The sequence below is a fragment of the Terrapene carolina genome, unplaced genomic scaffold (genome assembly GCF_002925995.2).
Source record: "Terrapene carolina triunguis isolate 2854851 unplaced genomic scaffold, T_m_triunguis-2.0 Scaffold53, whole genome shotgun sequence".
In the NCBI taxonomy this organism is placed as follows: domain Eukaryota; kingdom Metazoa; phylum Chordata; order Testudines; family Emydidae; genus Terrapene; species Terrapene triunguis.
Window position 1 is genome coordinate 258,996 of NW_020664404.1, and position 26,430 is coordinate 285,425.

At 59.6% G+C, this 26,430-nt stretch overlaps 1 protein-coding gene across 1 annotated transcript; it reads right to left on the bottom strand.

Annotated features, from left to right (window-relative positions):
• On the bottom strand, window positions 1-25,897 carry LOC115271283 (adipocyte enhancer-binding protein 1-like). The gene is made up of 9 exons (XM_029912725.1): window positions 25,672-25,897; window positions 14,539-16,843; window positions 9,069-9,500; window positions 3,175-3,240; window positions 2,777-2,848; window positions 2,350-2,421; window positions 1,381-1,470; window positions 238-324; window positions 1-26 (listed from the first exon to the last, which is right to left on the bottom strand). The coding sequence occupies exons 2-9, from the start codon at window positions 14,795-14,797 to the stop codon at window positions 1-3; spliced, it is 1,104 nt and encodes a 367-aa protein (XP_029768585.1). The 5' UTR covers window positions 14,798-16,843; window positions 25,672-25,897.
• Between the last annotated feature and the right edge of the window lie 533 nt (window positions 25,898-26,430).

Below are 26,430 nucleotides of genomic sequence, written 5' to 3' on the forward strand. Positions count from 1 at the left end.
TCATACGGGGGCCAGGGCTGTGGTGTCTGAGTGTAGGGCAGTAGGAGGGAAGGGGACAGAAAGCTGTGGGGTCCAGAGCAGGGGAGAGGGGGACAGAGAGCTGCGGGGGAAGGCAGGGTGCTGGGGGGAAGGGCAGGGGCCGAGTGCTGGTGGGGGAGGAGGCCGGGTGCTGGGTCAGGAGGCCGGGCACAAGCGGCTGGGGGGCCGAGGGTCCGTCCTGAGGCGGCCGACACCTACTGTCGTCGTAGTCCGGCAGTGGTGGCAGTGGCAGCTCCTCATCGTAGTCCCTCTCGGGGGGCGGTGGGGGTGGCTCCACGGGCGGCTCTACAGGGGGAGGAGAGAGTCCGAGTGAGCCCCAGGGAGGCGGGTACAGCCAGGTGCCCTCAGGGGAGAGCCGCCAGGGCTGGGGGGACTTAGCCCAGGACAGACCCTCCGAGGGCTAATGTTCAGCTGCCCACAGCACAGCGTGGCCCAGGACAGGGCAGGCAGGTGGCCTTTCAGACGAGAGATCATGGTCCAACCCCCACAACCCCTCCCCATTGATCTGTGGTATTATAGGGCACTAGGCCTGTGGTCTGAGGTGCTCTGAGGCAAATTCAGGGACAGTGGCTGGAGCAGACCTGAGGGCTGCCCTAAATTGCCCCTCTGCTTCACTAGCCCCTGGGGACTTTGCAGGGGGCCAGAATAACCATGGTGTGGGAGCACCCCAGCCCCTCCTACACTGAGCAGGTCCTTGGTTCCCAGGCTGTGTGGGTCACAGATGTGTGGCTAAGGGGCAGGGGCAGAGTCCAAGGTTCTAGTTGGGCCTGGGCACGTCACCCAAGGGCACCGCCCCTGCGGCTCCCCATGCAGCGGAGTCTGTGAGCCCCATGGAAAGGGCCCTGACACCCAAGCAGTGGGGAAGTGCTGCTTTGCATGGGGAGCTGGGCATGAGGAGTGGGCACCTCTCTGCCCAGCGGGCACATGACCCAGGGCACCAGAACCTTTGTAGAAGGGGGAGGGGCCCAAGGCCAAAGTGCCCCCTCCCTCTCTGCGGCTGGCTGAGCCAGCTGCCCTTTCTTCTGGTGACACAGCAGCCCCTGGTGGGTGAAAGGTGTAATCGCAGCGCCTCCGCAGCAGACTCTATTATTCTGCAGGGGAAAAACAATCTGCAGAGGACATGAATTCTGCACTTATGTGCCTCTTGTTAAAAAGTATGGGGAGGGGGGTGGCTCCCTGGTCCCTCTGGTTTGGTGCCGGTGCACACAACAGCCTCTGCACCGATGCAGGGCAGCCTCAGACCCCTCCAGTGGTGGCCCACTCAAGGGGTTTTCTTCCCTGCCTGTCCCCCAGTCCCCTTCCTCCCTGGCTGGGGAAGACTTGGGGCCGGAGGAAACGTACTTGGCTTCTCCTCCACCTCCAACGGCGGCCTCTCAGGTTTCTTCCTGCTCAGAGGTTTCTTGGGTTTCTGCTGCTGCCGGACGTATTCGACTGGGGGGAAGGAACATAGGTTTGTCACTGTCCTGCTGCGGGAGGGAGAGCGGAGGCTCTAACCAGGGGGTTTCTCCCGGGGTTGGGGCAGGGGGCTCCCATGTGGCGTGAGTGTCCAGAGTGGGCAGAAAGGGCTGGCAAGAGGAAGGGTAACGCCCCCCTGGGGAGAACGGGGCGGCAGCCTGGCCAGCAGATGCAGGGCTGGCTTTCTACCAGGCCATCCGAGAGCCGGGGCAATCCTGGGGCGGGAGGGGGCACTCAGTGTCAGGGGGTGGTGGTCTCCCTTCACTGTTGCGAGTGGGGTCAAGGGGGCAGAGCAGGCCGGATCCTGGCAGCTTTACTCTGAGAGCAGCTGATGCCAGCAGCCCTGGTCGTAGTCCCCCCTGCACAGAGACTGTGGGCCCGATCCTCCCCACCTGGCACCGTGGGCATCACTTACCCCTGTCCCGAGTCCAAAAGGGGTCTGATGCTGGGCACAGGAGGCTCAGGCCCTGTAGGACTTTGGCCCAAGGGGTATCAGGTGTTTAAGAGCCATCTTACAGGATCCCAGCACTGGGGCTCCGGGCTCTGCTCAGTCCCCAGCTGTTGGGCAGGGGCCGTTCTGTGGTCCAGGCTCCACACTGCAGCCTCAGGGGAGTGCTGGGGGGCCAGGGGCACAGGGGATGGGGCTGTGCAGCGCTGGGGGTCTGGGGCCTAGGAGGTGAGGCTGCCCCATCCCAAGGGAGCATCGGGGGTCGCAGGCCGGCCCCTTCTTCTTGGTGTGGGGGGGTCCCTGGGGTGCGCTTGCTCTAGGGCAGGGCTGTCCCCACGGGGCCGGGGCCCAGAGGGGAGCGAGGGTCTGGGTGGAGGGGCCACGGGGAGATAGCAGCAGTCCCGTACAGTCCTCGTAGTCCTCCCGCTCGATCTGCTCATTGTAGTCCAGCGTGGGTGGCTCGGGCTCTTCCGTCAGCACTGCGGAGAGAGACAGACACAGTCACCAGCTGCTGCCCGCGAGGGTGCCGGGGCCAGGCGGGGGGGACACGGCAGGGGCTGCTCTCTGCTGCACCAGGCTGGAGCCAAACAGCAGGCCGGAGAGGGCAGCGCAGTCATTGCTACAGCCCCATCTGGGAGGCTGCACCAGGGCCGTGGGCCCGAGGGGCGGCCCTCCCTCCCCCCGCCCCCCGGGCTCCCACAGGATGTGCCAGGGCTGGGGGCTCCTGGAGACTCTCCTGCCCTCCCCGAGGCCACGGGGACGCTCTGGGTTCAGGACAGGGAACTGAGGGGCACACGGCCAGGGCCAGGCCCCATGCAGATGGCGAGCGCTCACCGGGGTCGGGCGCCGGTCTCCGGTCCTCCCTGCCGGGCTCCCACGGCTCCGTCGGGGGCTCATGGAACTCATCTAGGAACAAAACCCGTTGGCTGGGAGGGGTCCTCAGGCCGGGCACCTGCCCGCTGCGCCAGGGCCTCTGCAGCCGCCCCTGCCCATGCACTGCCCAGCCGCCCTCGTGCTGCATGGCCCGCATGCTGCCCACACCCTGCCCTCGTGCCACCTCCACCCCCCACAGCTCTCAGCAGCGCATGCTGTTCCCGCCAAAGCTCACCGAGCTGCTCCCGGCTCCTGTGCCCTAGGGAGACGGGACCAAGCCTGTACGAAGTGCCAGGGCAGTGCTGCAAGGGGGGCGGGTCCCCCCCTAACCCCCACCCTCCTCCCCGAATCACTCTTACTCCGGCGGCTCCCCGGCTCCTGTTCTTCAGCCCCGCGTGGCTCGTCCGGCTCCTCGGGAAATCCAGCTGCAAAACACAGGGCAGGAGTTCAGAGCACTGGGCCGGGGTCTGGGGAGGGGCGGGAAGGCAGGGGGCTGGGACCGAACAGCCCTCTTGATCCCTGCGGGCAGAGCCACAGGACAGGGGGTCAGGCTGCGCATGGACCAAGCCAAGCAAAGGGCTCAGCGCCACGCTGCTGGGAGAAGGAGGAGCTCTCAGGGCCTGGGGAAGCCACACGGCCCTTGTCCCTGCAGGGAGAGACTCAGCACCCGGTGGGACAGTCCCCGGGGGGGTAGGCGCTCGGTACCCGGTGGGGACGGTCCCCGGGGGGGTAGGCGCTCGGTACCCGGCGGGGACAGTCCCCAGGGGGAGGCGCTGGGTACCCGGCGGGACAGTCCCTGGGGGGTAGGCGCGCGGTACCCGGCGGCCTGCAGGGAAAGGGTTTAAAGACCTCTGGCTGTTTGGGGAAAATGCCCTTGGCAGCTCTGGTGAGGACTGGCCCAGCTCTCTGGCTGAGTGGAACAGCTCGGAATAGCTAATGGTACAAGTGAGACGACTAAAGTGGTGGTTTTACTCAGCGGAAGGGGGGGTTACAGCTAATAACCTGGAACACAACCCTCCAGGCTTCTCTTACTCAGCAGATGTTTGCTGAGGTTGTGGAAATTCTCCCAAGTCGCCTCCCCCCAGCCCCTGGGCACCGCGGAGCGTTTCCGCTTTTATAAATAGAACCAAACAGCAAGTCCCGAATTTGCGGCTGGGTCAAGGACATTAACAGCGCAGTGCCAGTTTGGAGAGCGTTTCAATGGGGTGTTCAGTTACTGTGCAGTTTGCAAGATGGAGCATCGACTGAGGCTGCTTTAACCCTCACATGTGCACTAGAAATTGCGTTATTGATGGAGACAGCTGCTAAAACTGCCTGGGAGCTGCAACAGCACCTAGGCAACAAATAAATGGGAGGTCAGCTCAAAAACGGACAGCACTCTGTCTGCATGCCCCTGCTGCGGCAAACCGGCCCTCCATGCAAAGGACTGTTGGTTCACAGACAAACCCTGCAGAAGCTGCAACAAACTGGGGTGCAGACAGGTGATGTGCAAAACGCACAACCACGATCTCACAAGGACAAGCCCGGGGGCTTTCATCAGCTCGCCGGTGACAGCGTGGAGTCCACGGAGAATGCTGGGGCATAAGAACATAAGAGCAGCCATACTGGGTCAGACCAAAGGTCCATCTAGCCCAGTATCCTGTCTTCCGACAGTGGCCAATGCCAGGTGCCCCAGAGGGAATGAACAGAACAGATAACTATCAACTGATCCATCCCCTGTCACCTATTCCCAGCTTCTGGCAAACAGAGGCTAGGGACACCATCCCTGCCCATAATGGCTAATACCTATCCTCCATGAACTTATCTTTTTTGAACCCTGTTATAGTCTTGGCCTTCACAACATCCTCTGGCAGGGAGTTCCACAGGTTGACTGTACTCTGTGTGAAGAAATACTTCCTTTTGTTTGTTTTAAACCTGCTGCCTATTAATTTTGTTGGGTGACCCCTAGTTCTTGTGTTATGAGGAGTAAATAACACTTCCTTATTTACTGTCTCCACACCAGGCATGATTTTATAGACCTCTATCACATCCCCCCTTAGTTTCCAAGCTGAAAAGTCCCAGTCTTATTAATCTCTCCTCACAGGGAAGCCGTTCCATACCCCTAATCATTTTTGTTGCCCTTTTCTGAATCTTTTCCAATTCCAATTCCATCTCTCCAACAGTTTGTGTAACAATAACGGGTCCGTTGGATTTCTTTACACCGGACGGAGCAAGACGTCAAATGGAGCTGGATACCAGGTCTGCCATGTCTGTGTCAGATAATCTGAGGCTCTTTAAAGAGGGGACGTTGCAGAAAACTTGGTGCTACTAAAAACATACACAGGGGAAGTCCTCACTGCCCTGGCGGTTATTACACTGAACGCGACATACAAATGTGTACAGCGCCTGTTAAACCTCTCTGCTGTGACACGAGAGGGTCAGGTATTATTTGAGGGAGAGTGGCTGAGAGAGACTCAGGTGGACAGCAGAGCATAAAGGTCCAGATCCTCCAAGTTGTTTAGGAACCTAATTCCCGTTGATTTCGAAATGCCAGCAGATTTACAAAATGTTATGGCCTCTGGCCCAAAACAAACCTTGTGGACAAGGCAGAGGATGTCTTTCAGGAGGGCATCAAAACCTTAAAACACCTGCCAGCAAAACTTGTGCCTGAAGAGGGAGCAATTCCTACATTTTGCAAAGTTCGTCCAGTGCATTTTGCCATAGGGCGCTTAGGACTCCAGAATTATACCCAAGGTCAACTGGAGCAAATGGAGTGAAAAAGGGGGAGGAGGGATAGCTCAGTGGTTTGAGCCTTGGCCTGCTAAACCCAGGGTTGTAAATTCAATCCTTGAGGGGGCCATTTAGAGAGCTGGGGCAAAAATCTGCCTGGGGATTGGTCCTACTTTAAGCAGGGGGTTGGACTAGATACCTCCTGAGGTCCCTTCCAACCCTGATATTCTATGATTCTATGAAAAAGAACACGGCTGGCCACATTTGTGGTGATTTCAAGGTTGCCCGGTACTGCATGAAGATCAGTACCTCTGGCCTGGAAGTCAGGCTATCATTGCCTCATTAGCTGGTGGGAGGTGTCTCTCCGAGATCGACCGAGCCTGAGCCTATCTACAAATGGAGATTGAAGATTGTCACAAGTACTGTGCAATGAACACACACAAGGACTTATTCCAACATCACTGGCCGGTGTTTGGAATAGCATCCACACTCGCTATCTGGAAGCGAGCTCTGGACCTGCTATTAGAGGGCATTACGAGGCTACTACACTGGTCACAAGAGCTAGGGGTGAGGAACACCTGGAGAACCTCCCGGTGGCCATTGTGAGTCTGAATGTGGGCTTGGGGCAAACAAGGAGAAATGGGATTTTTTCCAAGGTTCAGTTGCATACGGTGGCCATTCCATCGACAAAGATGAGCTGCATAAATCCCAAGAGCAAGGCGAAGCTGTCCTTATGGCATCCCAGCCACGAAATGTGTCCCACTCACATTCCTTTCTGGGCACGGTCAGTTACTACTGACCGACCTTACTTAACGCAGCGGCCAGGTTATGAGCTGTTGCACAGAAGTGGTGTAGGTCTACAGCTCGACTTTCTCACCAATCGAAGTTGGTCCAATAAAAGACCTCACCCACCTTGTCCATCTACAGCAGTGGTTTTCAAACTTCAGGTCGCGACCCAGTACTGGGTCGCAGAATGCAAGGCACTGGGTCGCCTTGCTCAGCACCCAGGGACCCTGGCAGCCGGCCAGTAAAAACTAGTAGTCCCTACCTGTTCTGACACCGCGCTGTGCCCTGGAAGTGGCCAGCAGCAGGTCCAGCTCCTAGGCAGGGGAGCCACAGGGCTCTGTGCCCTGCCCCCGCCCAGAGCACCAGCTCCGCACTCCCATTGACTGGGAACTGGCCAATGGGAGCTGGGAGTGGTGGTGCCTGCGGACTTCCGCCTAGGAGCTGGACCTGCTGCTGGTCGCTTCCGGGGCACAGCGCAGTCTGTGGTGCCAGGACAGGCAGGAAGCCTGCCTCTGCACCCCGGCTTTGCCAGTGACCAGAGCCGCTGGAGGTAAGCTCATGCCCCAACCCTGTGCCCCAACCCCCTGCCCCAGCCCAGTACCCCCCCCCCCCACCCCGGAGCCCCCTCCTGCACCCCAACCCCCCCCCCCCCGCCCCCACCCCCAGAGCCTGCACCCCCAGCCCAGAGCCCTGACCCCCCTCCTGCACCCCAACCCCCTTCCCCAGCCAAGAGCCTCCTCCCACACCCTGAACCCCTCATTCCCAGCCCTACCCCACAACCCTCATCCCCCCACCCCAACCTTCTGCCCCAGCCCTGAGCCCCTCCCACACCCCAACCCCCTCATCTCCAGCTCCATTGGGTTGCAGGCATCAACAATTTTCTTCAACTGGGTTGCCAGAAAAAAAGTTTGAAAACCACTGGTCTACAGTGAGCCACCGTTCTTGATGAAGTCAAGAAGCTTCCAGGATCGGGAAGGGTCCTTACCAACTACAGTGCACCTTTGCTTATGAAGATAGCTTGTGCTGCCTCACGTAATGGAACTGGAGCAGTCATTTCACATGAGGTGGAAGATCTCACTGCTTTAGATCTCTTGGCAGAAGGGAAGGGAGCTGTACTTGAAGTGAGCGAGAAGCTCAGAGTGGAGTTAAAAAGTGTCACCAATCCCTGGGTAGGCAACAATTCACCAACCGCTGCTTTCGGTTTTAAAGGAGTCCCGGCAATGACTCCAGCACGGTTACAGAGAGGGGTGATGTTCAAAAGGGCCAACCGACATGCGAATGCAGATTGCTTGACATGCTGGCCCGTTGGAAAGTGGCAGGTAAGCTGGCATACGGAAGTGGCACCAGAGCCAGGCAGGTATGTTCTATGTGGCACCCTTGCCATGGCCAACAAAACCCTAACAATGACCCAGTGCTGGTGAAAGAGCAGGACATTTCGAGGAGTGGATGGAGTAATATGCATGGACAGCTGTGTCCATCTTTCTTTGCTCACAAAGAACTGTTAAGTGTATACCAAGGTTGCGAACGTAGTTATTCCTATGGGGCTCAGGGCCCGCGTATTCCAAGAATTAGACAAAGACTATTTGGGAATTTCAAAAAGGCAAAGTCTGGCCAAGAGTCCCGGGTGGTGGGCAGGGATTGATACACAATGGAGGAAATGGCAGAACAAGCGTCAAGATTGTCAGCCAACGCAACACATGCCTAAACGTGCTCCATTGCATGGATAATACCTGACCGTTTTCAGGGCCATATATTACCGTAGATGCCCAACCTAACCGACTTGCAGTATTCTGTGTGCATTCCACTAGGTCAGCGCAGAGGGTTAGGACTTGGCTTTTCAGGGACGGGAGTTTCTGAGCAGATGGTGACAACGGAACCTAACTCACATCCGAAGATGTCCAATTGTTTGTTGAGAGAAATGATATCTAACATGGCACCTCAGCTCCTCACCGTCCTGGCAGAAATGTTCCTGCAGACATTCAAGCAAGCGATCTAGACTATGACCCCCCGATAAAGGTGGCTTATCACACAATATTGCAATTTTTCTCTTGGCCTATAGCAATGAAGCCCATGCGATTGCAAACCAGATGCCAGCAATGTTGTTTATGGGAGGTAATTTAGGGTCTCACCTGGACTGGTTAAACTGGATGTTCATAAGAATCAGGTGGATGTGCTTATTTGTGGCTAGGCGGTCAGGCTGGGTGAGAAAATCTTAGTGAGGGACGACCAAGCTGACTGGGGGAGCCCTGGAGTGACTGCACCTGGCCCTCTGCCTCAGTGGAGAGAAATGGCACCGAACATGCCCCGGAAAAGACTCATAACCCAGTCTTGAAGCACAAGTTCCACAACACTGCCGCCTCCTGGAAATCCCGAGCTGCAATACAGCCAGAGGCAGTGACGGCACCCGAGAGCCTCCTGGCCCTGTTTCTACTCCAAGGGACCCTGATGCTACCAAGCAGGGAGATGTCGCCCCAGACACTGTTCCGATGCCCACGAGGCGTTCTCCAGGGAGAAGCCACCGCTCAGACTGGCCGTGCAGCATGTTTAGTGACGCTCACGGATTGGTAACTCCTTGGTCATATCCTTTCATGCTAAAGGGGGAGGAGCCTGTCATGTGTAGGAATTGGGGGGTCGCTCTTGAGGTTGGGGGGCTCTGGAGAGGCGGCGGGCGATGGGACCAGACGGGAAGGAGTGCGGGGCAGGTGGGCGCCTCGTGCTGAGTGACTGGCAACCCGATCAGCCAACCAGTAGCACTTACCTTTGTCCCGTTCCCCATATGTCCGGGACCTCTCCTCTTCCTCGTCATAGGGTGAGGCGATTCTGGAAGTCTCGGGCAGGTCGTAATCCTTTTCGGCTGGTGGGGGGATCAGAGGTCTCTCGGGTTGCCAGTACCTCTCCTCTTCCTCGTAGGGCTGGGTGGGGGGTGGTATCTTGGGCCTCTTCCCACCAGATGGCTTCTTGGTGGCTTTGGGAGGCTTCTCCTTGGGCTTCTTGGTGGCCTTTGGCTGCTTCTCCTTGGGCTTCTTGGTGGCCTTTGGGTGCTTCTCCTTGGGCTTCCTGGTGGCCTTTGGCTGCTTCTCCTTGGGCTTCTTGGTGGCCTTTAGCTGCTTCTCCTTGGGCTTCTTGGTGGGCTTGGGAGGCCTCTCCTTTTTCCCTTTCTTAGGTTTCTCTTTAACCTTCACAGTTGTCCCTGTATAAAAGGAAAGAGTCAGTCCCAGGCCGATGTCTGGCCCCCACCCAACCAGCTGGGCCCCAGGCCTCTCCCCATTGGGTCTGTGGGGCCACCTACCCCCAACCACCTGGGCCCCAGGGAGTCATTGTCATTCCACACATGAAGCCAGCCACACTCTGTTGGGGCCTGGCTCTTCCCCTGCCTTTCAGCAGGACATTAAACAATACCCACTGGGGATTTCTGATGCCCACGGCCCATTGGGCACCCAGCCTTGCCAGCACCATAGTCCACAGCCTCTGTGTCCAAGCAGCTCCCTGGGGTTCCTTCTATTTCCCACACGATGACCTAGGCTGCCTGCATTCTCCACCACTTCTGCGCAGAAGCAGCCCAGCATTTAGAATTTTTAAATCTGCTGTTTGGAGCCAGGCTCACAAGCTGTGAATAGTCAGCATTGGTAGTGCCAGCCCTGCAGCCAGCGAATCCGGCCGCGGCGTGTCTGCAAACTGAGAGGGCACCCGTTGGAACGATTAGCCAGGTTCTTTGAGTGCGTCACTCTTGGCCGCTCGCTTACTCAGCAAGCAGCTTGGGGGGTGTTTCAAGCCTCCCATTCTACTGATTGGAGACCATGGTCCTGAGAATTGTTTCTACTCCCCGACGGGGCGAAAGCAATCAGCTGCCCCAGTGAATTCCCACGGTTATGAATATGAGGTTTACTTCCTGGGAATGTTCTCCAGCAGTCACGGATCATCTCCCCCTCTTCTGGGAACAATCCGCCCTCCCCAGGACAGGCAGGAAGCCAGCGCCAAAGAGATGGCAGGAAATGCCTTGGCATAATTGCCCAGCTCCAGCCCCACTGATCTGACCCCAGGATGGGCCCCAAGACAGAAGCTAGCACCTTGGTGCATAGTCAGCTGGACATGGAGGCAGGGGAACAGGGAACAGCTAAAGGGGGAGTGGGAAGCGTGGGTATCTGGCTCTGTTAGTGCCCTGGCCCGGAGGCCCCTCGTGGACTGGCGTGTGATGCAGAGGGCACTCTAGGAGGCAGGTGCTCTTCGGGCATATGGTCAGGGTGGGGGCTCTGAGATCTCCCTGGCCCAGGGCTCCAGCAAGCTCCAGCCAGACACGGAGGCCTCGCTCCATGACTCAGTGGCTGACAGGAAGGAGATGAGGCTGCTGAGTAACGGCCCTGTTGCCCCGCGGCAGCCGCAGGCTCATTCCAAAGCTCTGAGCAGCAGCGTTCCCATGTCCTCTGGTGCGTGAGCAGAGAGGGCCCAATTCTGGGCTCGGATTTGTAGCCACTCCTGCTCCTGGGGGAATGGGGCAGAACTTCCCCACCGCCCTGAGTGCCCGCTGTCTGGCCAGCGCCCCCCAGGAGCGTGACACTCACATGGCCCCGTTGAACTGGCATGCCCAGGGCAGGCTGCAGGGAGGAATGAGTCCCCCGTGCAGAGGATACAACAACCAGGGCTCCCTCCTCCTCCTCGCTCCCTCGCCCCCTGGGTCTGTGGGTGAAGCCCCATTCTGGGCACAAGCCGAGTTGGAGTTCCTCACTCCCCGCCCAACCTCAGCAGCGATTGGATGCCCCCACACCCGACCTGGTCGGAGCTGATACACCCGGCGGCCCTGGCTAAGCAGACAAGCTGCAGGTTTCTAACAAAACGATCCTCAAGGAGAGCAGTGTGCCATTGTTGGGTTCCAGAGTTAACGGCTCCCTGCGATGATCGGCCCCCAGCTCACACCTCTCCAGCCACCTACCCTAACCCAGGGTCCTGCCCCTGGGTGACACAGGCCATTAGAGCTGTCTCAGACAAGCCTTCCTGTCCTGCTCGGGGCCCTGAGCAGGGAGCACGGCCCCCCTCCTTGGAGAAGCTGGCACAGCCCCACAGGCTGAGCAAAACAGAGCTAGCCCCCACCAGGGTCCAGGCTGCACACCGGCAGCCGCCGAGCAGGGAAACCTCGCCCCTGAGGGCTGGGCCAGCAGCCAAACCCCGCTCTGCAGGCCTCGGCCTGGAAAAGCTGACAGGACGGAGTGGGCGGCCCACTTCCAAAGCCCAGAGGGGCCGTGCTGCCAGAGGCTTGTGTGATCGAGAGCGCTGGCGAGAGACAGCGTGTGCACGGCTATCCCTTTCCCCCGCCCAGCTCTTCCATGCCCTTCAATCCGGACCCACAACCCCCTGCTATCCCAGCCCTGGGCTCTTCCCCAGGGTCTGCAATGCCCGTCAGCTCAGACCCAGCGCACGGCATTGGTAAGGACAGCCGCACAAAACTCTCCCATGCAGGATTCCCCTTTCTGCCCCATCACTCGACACCTGATCCACACGGCGCTTCCACCCCACTGTGGGGACTGGGAGCAGGGGGAAGCGAACCCTGCTGCCTGCTGTGCTCTGGGGCCTGCTCACAGCCTGGGGGAAGCCCTGGCAAAGACACCAGCCCCCATAGAGCCCAGGGATGACGCAGCCTCCTCAGGACGCAGGAGGGAGAGAGGATGGAGCTAAGGGCCAGCTGAAAGTTTTCCATCAAGACCATATAGAAAATTGGCTTTTCCACTAAACCAGCTTTTTTTGTTGTTGCTGTTGCAAAAAGCTTCTCTTTCCTGTGGGGGGATTTCAGTGGAAAAACCAATGCCCGAAACCTGCAATATTTGGATCCTGCAATGCCCCATGGGAGATGCAGTTCAGTTACCTCGCTCCCCTCTTCTCCTCGATGCGCCATGCTCCCCAGGGGACTTTGTCTCCCATGATGCTCCGCAGCCATACGCCTTCCAAGCCCCTCCTCAAAAGGGGAACCTGTTGTGCATCATGGGAGATGTAGCCAGACCAGGGAGCCGGCCCCATAGCAGCCAATGGGAGGACAAGGCACCCAAACAACAAGTCCCATGAGCAGGAGGGGGGGGGCATGCAGGGGCTCCCATTTCCGAATCAAAATATTTGGGGGGTTGATTTTTTTCCCACTGAAAACTCTAAATGTTCTAGTTCTCAGTCACACACCCATGTGGCGGGGTTCACACTGTTATCACCCGATGAGCTGCCGCTGTGGGTCAGCGTGGAGGGGGACGCCATGGGGCAGGGCGGCCGGGGGTTGGGGAAGGCTGAAGGCACCTCCTGCCAGCCGCCAGGAAAGCTGCGCGGCAGAGCTGTGTTAAGGCTGAGAGTGGCAGCAGGCAGGCACACAAACACATGCATGGAGGGAACCACGTGCACACACACAAACACACACACGGATGCACGGAACCACATGAACACATACATCATGCATCCACCACACACACAGGGGGGCACCTCCCCCAAAGACAGTACCCAGTCGCGTTTATTGCTCGGCCAAGCCCATGCTTTCTGGGCTGCTGATGTTTGGGGGGGTGGGCCTGGCTCCTCTCCTGGCCTGGGCTCTCCCCTAGAGGCAACTCGGTGGGGACATTTTGGAGCCGGGCCTGGGATCACTCTTGTGACCATCTGACTGGCCCACCTGTGAGCTGGTCCCAGAGACAGCCCTGATGCGAGGGGAACCGCCCCACCTGTGTCCCTGTGCAGGGCTGGCTTTAGGAAGTGCGGGGCCCAATTCGAACAATTTTGATGGGGCCCCGGCAGGGATGACTAAAAAAAAAAAAAACACGTAAAAAAACACGCGGGGCTTGTACTCCCGGGCGGCGCTCTGAGTCTTCGGCGGCGGGTCCTTCACTCGCTCCGGGTCTTCGGCGGCACTCAAGGACCTGCCGCCGAAGTGCCACCGAAGACCTGGAGCGAGTGAAGGACCCGCCGCCAAAGTGCTGCCGAAGACCCGGAGCGCCGCCGGGTGAGTAAAAATTAAAAAGGTGCCTCTAGCCAGGGAAGGGATTCTCGGCCACTTGCCCCCCACTCTGGGCAGCCCTGCCACTGGGCGCGGGGCCCTCTTAGGCGTGGGGCCCGATTCGGGGGAATTGGTGGAATTGGCCTAAAGCCGGCCCTGCCCCCGTGTGGCTGTCTGGAGGGGGGACACTGGGATATCAGCTCCCCACATCACCCTCTGCGCTAACATTTGGAGGGAGGTGGGGCTGGATTCTCAGCCCTAGGGGCTAAAACCTCCATCGACCACTCTAACAGGGACAGCGTGGACTAGCCCCCCGGCAGCCCTGCTCCTTACCTGGGCCATCGGCACAGGGGAGAGGGGGGAGCAGCTCAGCTCATGCAGTGCAGGGGGGGCTGATGAATAGACACTGTCCATACAGGGGTTTGCTCTCTTGTAACTGTGACAGACGGGGGAGGGGGTGAGATCTGGGATCTACATGGGGGGAGAGGGGGAGATCTGCCCCAGGGGGCACAGACTCCACCATGGCTGCCCCCTGGCTTTGCCCCAGGGATGCTGAGCACACTGCCCCAGGCGCTAACCACCCGGTTTGCTAGGAGGACACAACCGACCAGGTGCTGATCTCCAGACATCTCCGTCAGGCCCCCTGTCGCTCCTTGGGAAGGGACAGTCCACACCCACCTCTGACGGCCAGGGGTGCCCCATCACAGAAGGGTTCCTGCAGCATCCAGGGGTCAGAGACCGGACCCTGGGCTGGGTGGACCCTGGCTCGGACCCAGGCTGGCGAGCCCTGTGGTCCAGTCTCCAGCCTGTCGCCCACGGCTGGGAACCCCCGGTAGTGCCGCCCGGCCTGGCGCCAGGGGAAGGGGCGGCAGCTCCTAAGGCATTTTGGGAAGTCCGGCACAGCAAGGGGCGCTGGCTGCTCCGCTCTCCCGCTCCCCCTCTCCCCAGGGGCACCCAGCACGAGCCAGTCAGCGGGAACCCCACATCTCGAGCTGCACGTCGCAGCCAGCCCAGCCCCTCTGCTGGCCCTGCCGGCGCGTCCCTCCAGGCCCAGTTCCCCCTGCCCAGCCCCTGGATGCCAGTCACACCTGTGCAGAGTGGATGTAGGAAATGGGGTCTTGAGGGGGCTGGGCAGGGCCCAGGCAGAATTGGACCTAAGGGGGGGGGGTAGGACAGGATCGGGCCCCAAGGTAGCCAGGCAGATTTGGGCCCAAGGGGGCGGAGTAGGGCAGGATCGGGCCCTCTGTGCCCAGGTTGCTCTCAGAACACTTACCTTCTTCCACCTCTGTGGGGGCCTTGGCTGCCTTGTCCTTCCCTGCTGGCTTCAGCCTCCCCTGCGGCTCGGGGGGCTCCTCCAGCCCCCGCCCCCCGGCTTCCTCCTCGCCCTCGGGGCTGACCTCCCGCAGGAAGCCCTGCAGGAACTCCTCGATCTCATCGTCCGTCAACTCCGGCGGGGGCTGCCCCGGGCTGGGGGTCAGCAGCCCCACGAGCAGGCAGAGTGGCAGCAGGCGACAGGCTCCGGCAAGCCCCATGGAAGCCTCGCGCACCCCGGGGGGGGCTAGGGCAGAGTTAGAGACCCCTTGCCCCGGTAGGCGCAGACCCTGGCCTCACCTGGCTGGCTGGCCGTGTGGGGACAGGACCCGGTGGGGGGCTGTTTGTCGCTCTCGCTTCCTTTGGGGTCACCGGGCTCCGCAGCAGGCAGATGCGGCGCAGCTGTCAGGACAGGGCAGCTCCGGGGCTTCCGGAGCGGGCGGTGGAATGCGCTGCCGACGGGGGGCGGAGGGGGAGCCGGAGCCAGCCCCAAAGAATGCAGCTCCGCACAGCTGGGCTTAATTCAGACCAGAAGGTTGTGGCTGCGTCAGCTTTGAAGTCAGAGGCAGCAGGCCAAGGGCTGGGAGCCAGCAGGCCCCCACGACGCCCTGGAGAGGTTGCCCCCCCACACACATCCAAAACTGGGGCGTCCAGGCTGGGCTGTATGGACCGGTCCAATACGCCCAGCGATCGCTGCAGCCAGCAAACGGAGCCCGAGAGCTCAGAGATTCCTCGCTGTCGCCCTGCTGCCCCCACCAGGGTCTCCAGCTCCCCCCACGCAGAGGGGGCTTCGGCAACGCAGTTCCCTTTGCTGCGCCTGGTTGCCCACCGGGACTCCAATCTGCAGAGTGTAGGGGGTTGATCCAGTCCCGGAGCGCAGCAGCAGCAGCGGGCGCCTTCCCCTCTCCCCTACAGCTGTCAGAGTGGAAGCCTGGCAGCTGGAGGAATCGTCTAGCTCTGCGGAGGAAACCAAGGCCAGCCTCCCCTTCCCATTTCCAGAGAAGGGTGGATCAGAGAGGGCAGCGCTGTTCACTGTAACCCCATCCTGCCTGGGGAAGGGGAGATGTTGCCCAAGGCAGCTAGCACTGGCTCAGGCACCACAGGACCAGCAGAGACTTCCAGCGGTGTCGGAGAGCCATTCACAGCCAGCGCTGGGATCGGCCTCTGGGATGCCCCCTCTACGGCACCCGCTCAGCACGCCACCCCGAAGGCAGAGTGCACACGCCGAGGTGCCCGGGATGCCGGCCCACTGCTGAATGCAGGAGTCCCTGGGAAGATCTGATCCAAACCACGCAGGAGCCGGACGGCTCCAGATCCCTGCAGAGGAAGGAGCGGGCTCTCCCCAAATATACCGAGCAGAGGTGGGATTGGGGGCCCAAAGCCCAGGCAGGCACCCGGGGGGCATGACTGTACAAACAGCAGAGTCACCTTCTTCTCCCAGGACTCCGTTGGTTCTGCAGCTGGACCCCTGGATCTAGTGACCCGCCCCCCTGGATTTTGTGGCCCACCGGTTTCCATGCCAGGTCCATTGGACTCGGTGGCCAGGCCCCCTGCTGAACTCAGCGGCCTCTGGTGCAGCAGATGGGAAATTCTGTGCCTTAATGACGATGGAAGGAGTCCCCTCGCCCTCTGCGCAGCGGGATAGCCAGCTCCCTTTGCCGGGCGCTCTTTCCACGTTCGCCATAAGCTGCTGGACGCTGCGTGATTGCACCATGGGAGCTGCCAGGAAGAGCCTGCAGGGCATGGCAGCTGGGGAGGGACAGCAGGGGGCTGGCACCTATGAAGGCATCGGGAGATTGTGGGAGAAGACACTAGCTGGCTCCTTCTGCTAAAGCAATCAACAGTTCATAGCCCGCCCCCATGGCACCCTTTGATCCCCAAATGTGGTAGAGCTCCTTACTTCTCCCTCCTCAAAGACTTGGTGACGCACCTTAGGACATAAAGTAAATGTGCACGTGTGTCATCAGTAGGGTTCAGAGTTAACATGCTCTCGCATCTCTGCCAGGTCACACAGGGCAGGTTTTCATCGAGTAGCAGTCACACACCAACGGGGAGATCTTGGGAACCAAATCTGCACCCAGAGGAGAATTCTGCCGCACATTCCCCGACGGTGGACTCTGCCGGGCCTCAGTTCTCAGCCAGGCCTTCCCTATGCTGAGCGCAGGACGAAAGGACATGGCACAGCCAGCTTTAAGCTCCCTTTGCATTCAGGTCCTGCCCAGCCTCCTGTGTCAGCTACACCGGCCCCGCCGTGCTCCTCGTGGCCCCTGGAAAACAGAGAAGAGTTTCAGTGTGGTGTGCCCTGGTCATGGCCCCTCATTTTCCCTGCCCACAGTGTGCCCCAAACCAGGGGCTGGCTGCCAGGCTGCTCCAACAGCCACCTTTCGATGGGGGGGTCTGCAGAGGGTGCTCCCCAGAGCTCCTTGGCAATCAGATATCTGCCCCCGCCAGGCGCTCTGGGATCACTCACAGGGCTCCCTGGGCACTGGGAGGAGTCTGTCCTGCCTCACACCTTAACACACCCCCAGATCCCTTCCCCAGGGATGTCCTAATCCCTGGCTGGAGACCAGAGCTGGCAAAGTCTGCTGTCAATGGCCCCAGCAGAGCCATAGGAGCTGCCCCCAGACGCCTCCCATAGCCACAGAGCTGCTGGCGCCAGGGTGTCACTGATACCGGGGGCCCCTCCCGCTCCAGATGCCCACCCCCAGTTCCAAACGTCCCAGCCTTTGGGAGACATGGATCTGTACCCAGGCCAAGCGACAAACCTCACTCTTGTCCCGGCTGCCAGCAGCTGGCACCCACCCACTGTCCCCCTGGAGTTTCCCTACGGTAAGATTGTTCCCTGGCGCTGGGTAGCCCTTCCCAGGCCCACTCTGTACGGCGCCAATACTGGGCCCACCTCTCCCTCTGCCTTGTGCACTCCAGCAGTGCTCGGGAATGAGCCCCTGGCGCCCACAGCCGCTGGGATAAGGGGATGTCTCGCTTCCAAGGTGGCTGGACTTGGCCTGGCCCGGCTCCCCACTGCAGGCATCTGGGCCTCTTTCCACAGACCCTAATGGCAGTTGGTTGGGCGCCATTATTCAGAGGTCGGCGGAACCCACCCCGTCTTCTCCGAGGCAGAATCAGCGGCACGGCTGTGATTCCAAACCCGCCCCCGTCTGCACAGCCAGCCCATCGCTGGGCAGCGTGGTCACCGCGCAGCACCGCAGGGTGCCAGTCTACGCACACAAACATCACTAGTGGCCCGGCTGGCTAGCGACCGGGGGGAATGGAATGAAACCAGCCAGCCGGAGTGAGCTCCTGCCCTCAGCACTCTGCTCATGGCCCCTCCGGGACAGGCCTGGCCTCTTTCAGCGGATCATTCGACAGGCAAGAGAAGAGACCCTGTCCATTGCTACCAGGTAATTGGCCATCCAGGGCCTATTGCCACAGAATAGGCTTTGTGACCTGTGACGTCTAATATCTTGGAAGCTTTCCCCAGCGGTGCAGCGATCCTCTGGGCCAAGGGGCACTGGAGGGAGACGCTTGGCTCGCAGTAGAGATGGGATCTGGGGTCAAGTACCGGACTGTCGGCCCATCATCAGTGGGAGAAGCTGGAGGCCAGAGAGATTCCACTGGCAGCAGCAGGATCTCAGACCCCTTGATCAGCCTGGTCAACACCAACCTAACACAGCCCCAGATGCTAGGGGAGAGGAGGCAACATGTTCTCCAGAGGAGAGCGTGATCTGGGCTGCTCTGTCACATGTTCGCAGGCCAGCCCTGGGAGGCAGCGAGGCGTTGGCGGGGTCACACGGGGAACCCAGCCCAAGAACCCAGTGCCTTTTCTCTCCCCACGGAAAATGGGGGAAAGTCCCATGGACAGAATGAGTCCCCCCAGGCCTGTATCTGAGGCCCCAGGTGAGGAGGCAGCCCGGGATGTAAGGGCAGATGGAGGGATCCAGAAAACCCCCAGATGACCCATCTCTGAGGCCAGCCCTGGAGGCTGTCCCATGGGAGCCATGACAGGAGAAAGCAGCAGCTCCAGGGCTAAAGAAAGCGGAATAGGGGTTCCGGAGCAGGCTCCTGGCAAACGGCCGGAGTCCTAGGGGCCAGGCAGAGTTCTCAGTGACTACAGGATCGGAGGAGGCGTCTGGCTCCAAGGAAGCTGCAAGTCCCGAATACTTTGGCTCTGAAGGCCCATTTGGCAAAGGCCTCTCTGTGTCGCGGCTGCCTGTGAGTCTGAGTCTCTGGAGGGTTGTGGGATCCGACACAGCTTTGGATCTGAGGGCACATCCCTCGGTTGGGCCGATCTGGACTCGAGGGCGTGCCAGAGGAGCAGCCGTTCCTCACACGGCGTGAACGAGAGGCCATTGATGGCTGCGGCTGGTCGGTGTACCAAGGAATCCATGTTTCCCAGGGCAATCCCCCATCCATCACAGGCTCACGAGCGCCTAGAACAGGGGAGGGGAGCGGGTGAAGGCCCAAGTGCGTTTCCTGTTTACCACTTACTGACCCTATCCGGGGAAGCAAACCAAGCGAGAGGCCAAGGGCTGAAGATAGGAATCCTCTGCTAGCTAGGGTGGTTGTTACTGTCATTGGGCTGCAGAGTCTAATGATGAATGGGTGGAAGCTGGAAGCAGATGGGCCATTTCAGCGCCGATACAGCTCCTCCCCTCGCCCCCCTGCAAGAGCCCCGAGCTCCTTCTGGGGTTCATTATTTAGCCTTGTTGTCAGGAGAGTGAGTTAGCCAGAAAGAACAAAAATGAGGCACAAATGTTGAACGGGGAGGGGTGAAGAACCGCCAGAACACTCGCTCCCGGACGGGGGTGGGGGAGGGGCGGCTTTCCAGTGCCTGGGCACTTTCAATAGGGGGGGCTCTTTCTAGTAGCTCAACCACAAGTTATGGGCTGTATGCAGGAATCCCTTGGGACAGTTCTTTGGCCTGGGTGATACAGGCGGGCAGATGAGCAGCATGGCCCCTTCTGGCCGCCAATTGTCTAATTCTCACCCAGACAGCAAACCAGTGACCTGCCCGTCCTGGGGAGACGGGTAGCAGCCTCTCCCCTGGGGAAGCCCAGAACCTCTGCTACACCCGTTCCAGCCTCATCACAGCACATGCTGCTCTCCCCCGTCTCAGATCTCTTCACTGGCTGAGCCACCCCCACTCTTCCAGGCTCTGCCCACCCTGTGGCAGGGTCCAGCCCCCCAAGGTGCGGCAGATGGGCGGGCTGCTCTATTTGGAAAAGGCGTTTCTCACAGGTCAATACGAACAAGCCAGAGGAGCTGCCAAGCCCAGGACAGCCTCTTCTCACAGAGGAAGGGGGGTGCAGTGGGTAGGGGACCGATCTAGGACTGAGGAGACCTGGGGTCCAGTCCCTGCTCTGCCACAGCTGCCTGTGACACCTTGGGCAAGTCACTTAGCCTCTCTATGCCTCAGTTTCCCCATCTAACAGCCCTGCCCTGCCTCACAGCGGTATCGTAGGGAAAACTGAGGTGCTCAGTTACTACAGTAACAGGGGACAGATAAATACCTTCGACCAGGAGGTTTAAGCCCCAGAACCCAGTGGAGGAGGATAAAGGCAAGCGGGCCTCTCGCCCTGTTCCCTTTCCAACTCCTTCTCTGGCCATGACACCCACTGGAATAACCATATTCTCCTAGCAGTGCCCTGGGAACCAAGGCAGTAAGGCCATTATTGCATAGGCAGCCCCGGTGGGGATCTCAGCCACCTCGTGCCAGGCTCAGGATACACAATGTAAAGAGGGTCTCTGGCCCAAAAGTGCTTCTAAGCAAAAATCCCCTTCCCACCATGCTGCTAAAGGTGGCAGAATTGGGCCCCAGACGAAGGGCATATGGAAATATCTAGCCACAAAGGAAGACAGACATTTGGCCAATGGAGATCGTGTTAACTGTGGAGCTGAGCTCCCTTGGGAATGCCCAGACAGAGGCTTGTTACTGGGTCTCCATGCGATCAATAAGGCTCTGGCATCACGGGAACCGGAGAGAAAGCGACACAGGGTCACCAGCGAGTCGGAGGCTCACCAGCGTTGGTGAGTGGTATCGTCAAATGCTTGGCCACGCTTTGGTTCATTAGGAAATATGCGCAAGAGCCCAAATAACCAGCGTCCATCGGGTTTACTGATACGGCCCAGGAAAAAGGTTCTACGGGATACCCATCTCTGAGGAGCCATCCCGGGAAGATATGCTATGTTCACCCCATGCAGAAGGTGGGCTCCTAAAGTTACTCCTCTACAACTATCCTTTAATTTACGCCCTGCTTGTTTACCAGGAAAAGGTACCAGATACGGCATTTGAAACTAGATCCAACCAATTAGCTTCTGTATTGTTTTTCTGATCCCATGAGGTACCGTTCCCTTTGTTCTGTACCCACCATTCATTCCACCTCATAATGCATCCAGCACCTTTATCTTTGATCTGGGTAGATGCCTCGCAAGTACTAAGGGGCATGAGGACACCTCCAGGGATAAACAGGCTTGGGAGGGTAACTACCTTTCGGTGGCTATAAGGAACCAATTATATGTTCTGATCCTGAGTTTTCCTATCTACTTAAGCCAAAGCTTATGTCAGCTAATGCAAAGTGTTATGGGATACTTCGCATAAGTGAACAGGTTTTACAACAAAGGTACAGGCTTTATAGAACTATATAGCCATATAACTGCTATATTAATACTTAATGTGTGTACTTAATACCTATATATGCTAGCCAGCGGACGTTAGTCAACACCAGATGCAAAGCAGATGCTGTTGATCTTAGGCCTTGAAAATGCAAAACGCCGCTCCCCTCCGTTCCCACGGGGATGGTGGCCAGTGGCGAAAGCGGCACCAGTCGTGAGGGGGCGACGGGGAGCGGCACATTCACATCCGCTGAGACTTGAGGAATTGGTGGGTTTGTTTCCCTTCTTTCCCCTCTGCCTTTGTGCAAAACAAAAACCCCGCAAGCAAACACCATGCCCGGGGTGACTCGGTCAATGACACGGGGCAGCTGACCCAACGCACCGTCCGTGAACTGTACCAGCTGACCCAATGCACCGCGGCCACGCCCGAGCCAACCCGGAGCTGTCTGATGGTGTCTAGGGTAGGTAAAGGGGGGGTTCTTTTTATTATTTGTCATGTGTATTGCGGTAACACCCTGGAGCCCCAGCCATGGACCTGGACCCCTGGTTCTCGGTGCTGTACAGACACCCAACTAACGTGTTTCTAACCCGGACCTAACCACTATCTCTTTCATAGTGTAGACGCAGATTATCTATTGCCTTTCACCTCCATTTCACAGGTTAAGGTCAACTATGGGGGAAGGGGGACGAGCAGCCATGGTACTAACCCCAGTCCGACCTTGGCCTCTTTTCCCACCGTAGCGTTGTGGGGAAAGGGGAGGAGAGCTCCAAACTCCTCCACCGCAACGTGCCGTGGTCTGGCTCTGGCAATCACTCAGGAGCTAGCGATGCTGGGGCTACAGCAGGAGGCACTTCGGGGGTGAGCTGGGCAGGGATGAGGGGAGGGAGGGAGCTGGCAGTTGAAAGCTCGCCAGCTGAGCCCCTGGAACACACATACACACGGTCCCTGAGTTCCCTTTGAGTGACAGAGCTTCCTCCAGTCGGGGCTGGACTCCCAGATAGCCTGGGCTAGCAGCCATCCCTTGTTGCCCGGTGGAGAATCAGCTGTAGCAGTTTGCACATAGCCACCTGGGCACATATAGCCACCTGGGCACTCTCCCAACTCTGGGACCAGGCCGAGGAGACCGGGGAGGGACTTGGTGTGGCTATGAGATGCCGAACCTGCATTGTGAACTGCCTGCCTCGCTGGGCTCTTACCCAGGCGCAAATCAGGAGTAACTTCGCTGAGAAGAAACAATTGCCATGGCGTGGAACAGGAGGGCGAGAGGCCAGACTCCATCCCTCCCCCGGCTTTGAAATCAGAGCCCTGGGTCTCTGCTTATGCTGGTTTTATATCAGGGTATCTCCACAGATGTCAGCAGAGGGCCTGTCTTGATAGTCACAAGCATGGGAGAGGCGAATCGGGATCTGTCTGCACTGAGTACAGGCCTGGTCCAGCATTGTTAGGATCACTACGTGGCTGCCATCGGGGCTGCACAATACAGGGATCCACAAGCTGGTCTAGGCTTCCCCTTCCTGGGCGCCGGACACTTGGCAGGCTGGTACGTTAATCTCGATCACGCCCCAGCACGCTGGGCTACGTCCGGACAACGGGATCTCCATTTCCCCGGCGTATCCCCTCCTACGCGTGTCCGTGACCGGAACCCCACTCCGCACCTCTGGGGGACAAGGCCGATCACAGCTCTGCCCCAGGTGCAGCGGTCAGGTCGGTAACTGGCTCTTAAGAATCACCCAGCCCTTCAGCGAGGGGAACGCATCCAGCCGCCGGCCGCTCCCCGGGAGCATGGAATGTACTGGCTCATTACTCCCAGGTGCCTCCTGCCTCTTTCGCTCCCTGCCCTGCGCCAGCCAGCAGCCCGGGCTGGTATTTCAAGGGGCCTAGCTTGTGGGAAGGGACCCACCCTCTCCGCCCGCCCAGGGCTTTGGGGAGGATCATGCCACTGCTGCAGTGCTGGAGAAGGGCTAGATTGTTTCCCAGAGGGATTTCAAAGTTGGCCTTGGGCTTTCCTTCTGGGTCTGGGTCCAGGCCCATCTCCTCCCGCCCCACAGCGGCTCTGGGTCATGCTGGGGGTGTGAGTGTTAGGATACAAGACCTCCCCCAGCATTCAGGGCTGTGAAGTGCCAGGAGCTCTAAGCGGACAAGAGGCAAGCTGAAAATTCCCGGTCTCCTGGCTCCCAGCCCATGCATCTTCCCTAGGCCAGAGGCCATTCTGCAAGGGGAGGCTCTGGCTTGCCAAAAGCTGCAGGACAGGGAGGCTCAGCCGTGCAGCGGTTGGACCGTACCGTGCCATGTGGGGAGGGGCGGCATCGGATCAGAACAAATCTGCTCAGGATTCTGGGAGCAGCCTAATAAGGGGCCATGCTCAGGGGCTTAAAGGTACCCCCACGGGCAGCACGGCACCCAGTCTGGGCTGCAGCACCACTGTTTGTCAGAGGGGGCCCAGGGGCAAGGACTGTTTGGGCACTGGGAGAGCAGGGTTAGTGGCACAGGCCCGTAGCTCGTCCATTCGGGGAGGGGGCTCGGGGGGCACAGACTGCAGCTCTTTGAAGAGAGGGCTCGGGATACTGCCTAGCCCGGCTGCATTCCCTCTCAGCAGCTCTCTCTGCATTCTTGGCTGCCGAGCGGCCAGGGGCCGTACCCTGAACTCCTGCCAGACTAAACCTTACATAAGCATTTGGGAAGTTTGGGTTGGCCAGAACCAGAGGGGGGCTGCTGGGAACCAGGGCTGGGAATGCTACCCACAGCCTGAAACTGGAGCTCTCGCCTTCAGCAGGCGAGCGCCCTGGGTCTGCGGCAGGCTCTGAGCTCTGGCCGGAGGGGGGCTGGGGCTCTGTGCTGGGGACTAAGCCAGAATCTGGGGGCTGCACATTCAGCTCGGGCGCAGCTCGGAATCACGGACCGGCACCCAAAGCCCGGTGGGAAACGTGTGGCGGCATCCACGCCCTGCCAGCGCTGGCTCTGCGTTCTGCTGGAGGCTGCGGGGACAGTGCTGGCCGGGTGGAGGAAGGGTGCCCCTTGCACTGGGCAGGGCAGCAGGGGTATCCTGCCTGTGAGCTGGGGAGCTCCAGGAAACACTACAGGTCCAGGGCTTTACTGGCACCATCTGGTCTCGAATTGGGAGCTAAAGTGCAATGGACTCCAGCAGCACCTACCCTGGCACCAGGGAGCCACCCAGAGCCCTGTGGCTTCTCCTGGCATCCCAGGAAACTGCTGAACTTACAGGCTTCCCGAGAGGTGGAGCAGCACAACCCCCAGCCCGCGTCCATGCAGCAGCTTTAGCTGCTGGGCTGTCCCCTGTGCTCCCCCAGGAGCCAGAGCATCAACCGCACAAGGAGCGAGCGAAGGCCTGTCCCACCGCTGCACTCATGCGTGCCTCACGTGTGCGTGTGTGTGTATGTTGGGGGAGGGGGGTGTCGGCTCCAAAACCAGGGGCTGCAAGCAGAGGGTGGCAGCCTTTGGCAGGGTCCAGCGCCACTTTGTGGCGTGTGACTGGCACGGCCGTTCCTATGTCGCCAGGCCAGGAGCGCAATGCTGGATGTCTCAGAGAGCCTGGGGGGAACCGGCGGCTTGAGAAACACCAGGCAACTGGAGGGCTCAACAAACCACAACAGCCAGAGGACTAAACACCCTGCAAAGCACAAGGCCTGAGGCAGACGCTCCATGTAGAACAGACACGTGGTACCGCTGCTCCAGCCGCGCCGCAGGAGAAGGAGCGACGCTGGCACTGCCACAGGCTCCTCCATGCACAGTCCCAGGGATTGCAGGGAGGGTGCAGACAAACATTCGCAGGGGGCCAGCCTGCTTCAGGCAGCGCCGGGGCGGACAGCGCCTCCTCCTCCTCACCGCCTCCTCCTCCTCACCACCATCCCTCCCCAAGAAACCAGCCAGCCGAGCTGGGGGAGGTTCGTGGGGACACATGGTGGCAGCAGAAATTCCCTTGTATTTCTCCAGTTGCTTTTAAAACAACCCTGCTGCATGATGCCAGGCTCTGCAGAGAGCTGGAGGGAGCTGGGCGCAGCCTCCTCCGGAAAGGCGCTGCTGCTGCAGCCCACGCGCCCCGCTGTGATCCGCGGCAGCTGGAACTTTCCAACGCATTGGCCGCAGATCCATGTCCCGGTGAGCCCGGGCCTGTTGGTGCAGCATGGGTCCTGCGCCCACCGCTGGCAGCCAGCCAGCAGCAGGGAGCGAACTCCGCTCCACGTTCCTTACAACAGAGCAGGAGAGGCTGGTCCACATGGGAGATGGCTCGCTTCTGCAAAAAGGTGATCTGCCAGGCATACCCCATCCTGCGCAGGTTACCCTGCAGCAGGCCGATGCCTCCTCCCATTCAGCCCTGCCTGTCCTGCGGGGACAGGCTCTGATTTGGAGGCTGGCGGCACATGGCAGGCGGTTACAGCCGGACCACGTTCGCCTCCAGCATGCGGGAGAGACGCCTTTGCTTTCGGGCATGTGTCAGGCCCATCCGCGTGCAGAGGTACTTACGTGGCCCCCGTCGCCGCAGTATCCGGGCAGCCTGCTCTCCGGCGTGCCGGGCCCGGGGGGCTGTTTTTGTGGTTAGCGACAAAAGGGGAAACGGAATCTTTGAAGTCACATGTTTCAGGCATTCCGCACGTGGTGGCTTCGTTGGTCACTAATCTCCTAGAACGTCCTGGGCCTTTGGAGAAGCACCTCCCCGACTTCCTGAGAGCGGCATTTTCCTCCAACCGCCCAGAATGACAGATCCCAGCGTGCAAAGCTATCATCTTCTAAAGCACACATGCCAGTCGTGCAATGAAGTCGTGAAATGTGCTACCAAAGCCATCAAATAGAAGGTAGCCAAAGGTTTCACAAGTGCAGGGGCACCAAAGATGCTCCCCGCCTGGGGCACCGTTTGCTCTAGGACCGGCCCTGAGCAGGGCTGTCAGCCCCATGGCACAGATGGGAGCTGACCACAGGGAGGCCACCCACAGTGGACTGACCCACGGCACACAGGAGGGGAGGGGGAGCAGAGAGCAGACCGACCCATTACAGAGGGGGAGCAGGGAGTGGACTGACCCATGGCTCACTGGGGTAGGGGGAGCAGGGAGTGGACTGACTGACCCATCGCACCTATGGCTCACAGGAGGGGTGGGGGAGCAGGGAGAAGATCAACCCATTGCAGAGGGGGAGCAGGGAGTGGACTGATCCATTGCAGAGGGGGGGCAGACTGACCCATGGCTCACAGGGGGGGGGGGGGAAACAGGGAGCAGACTGACCCATTAC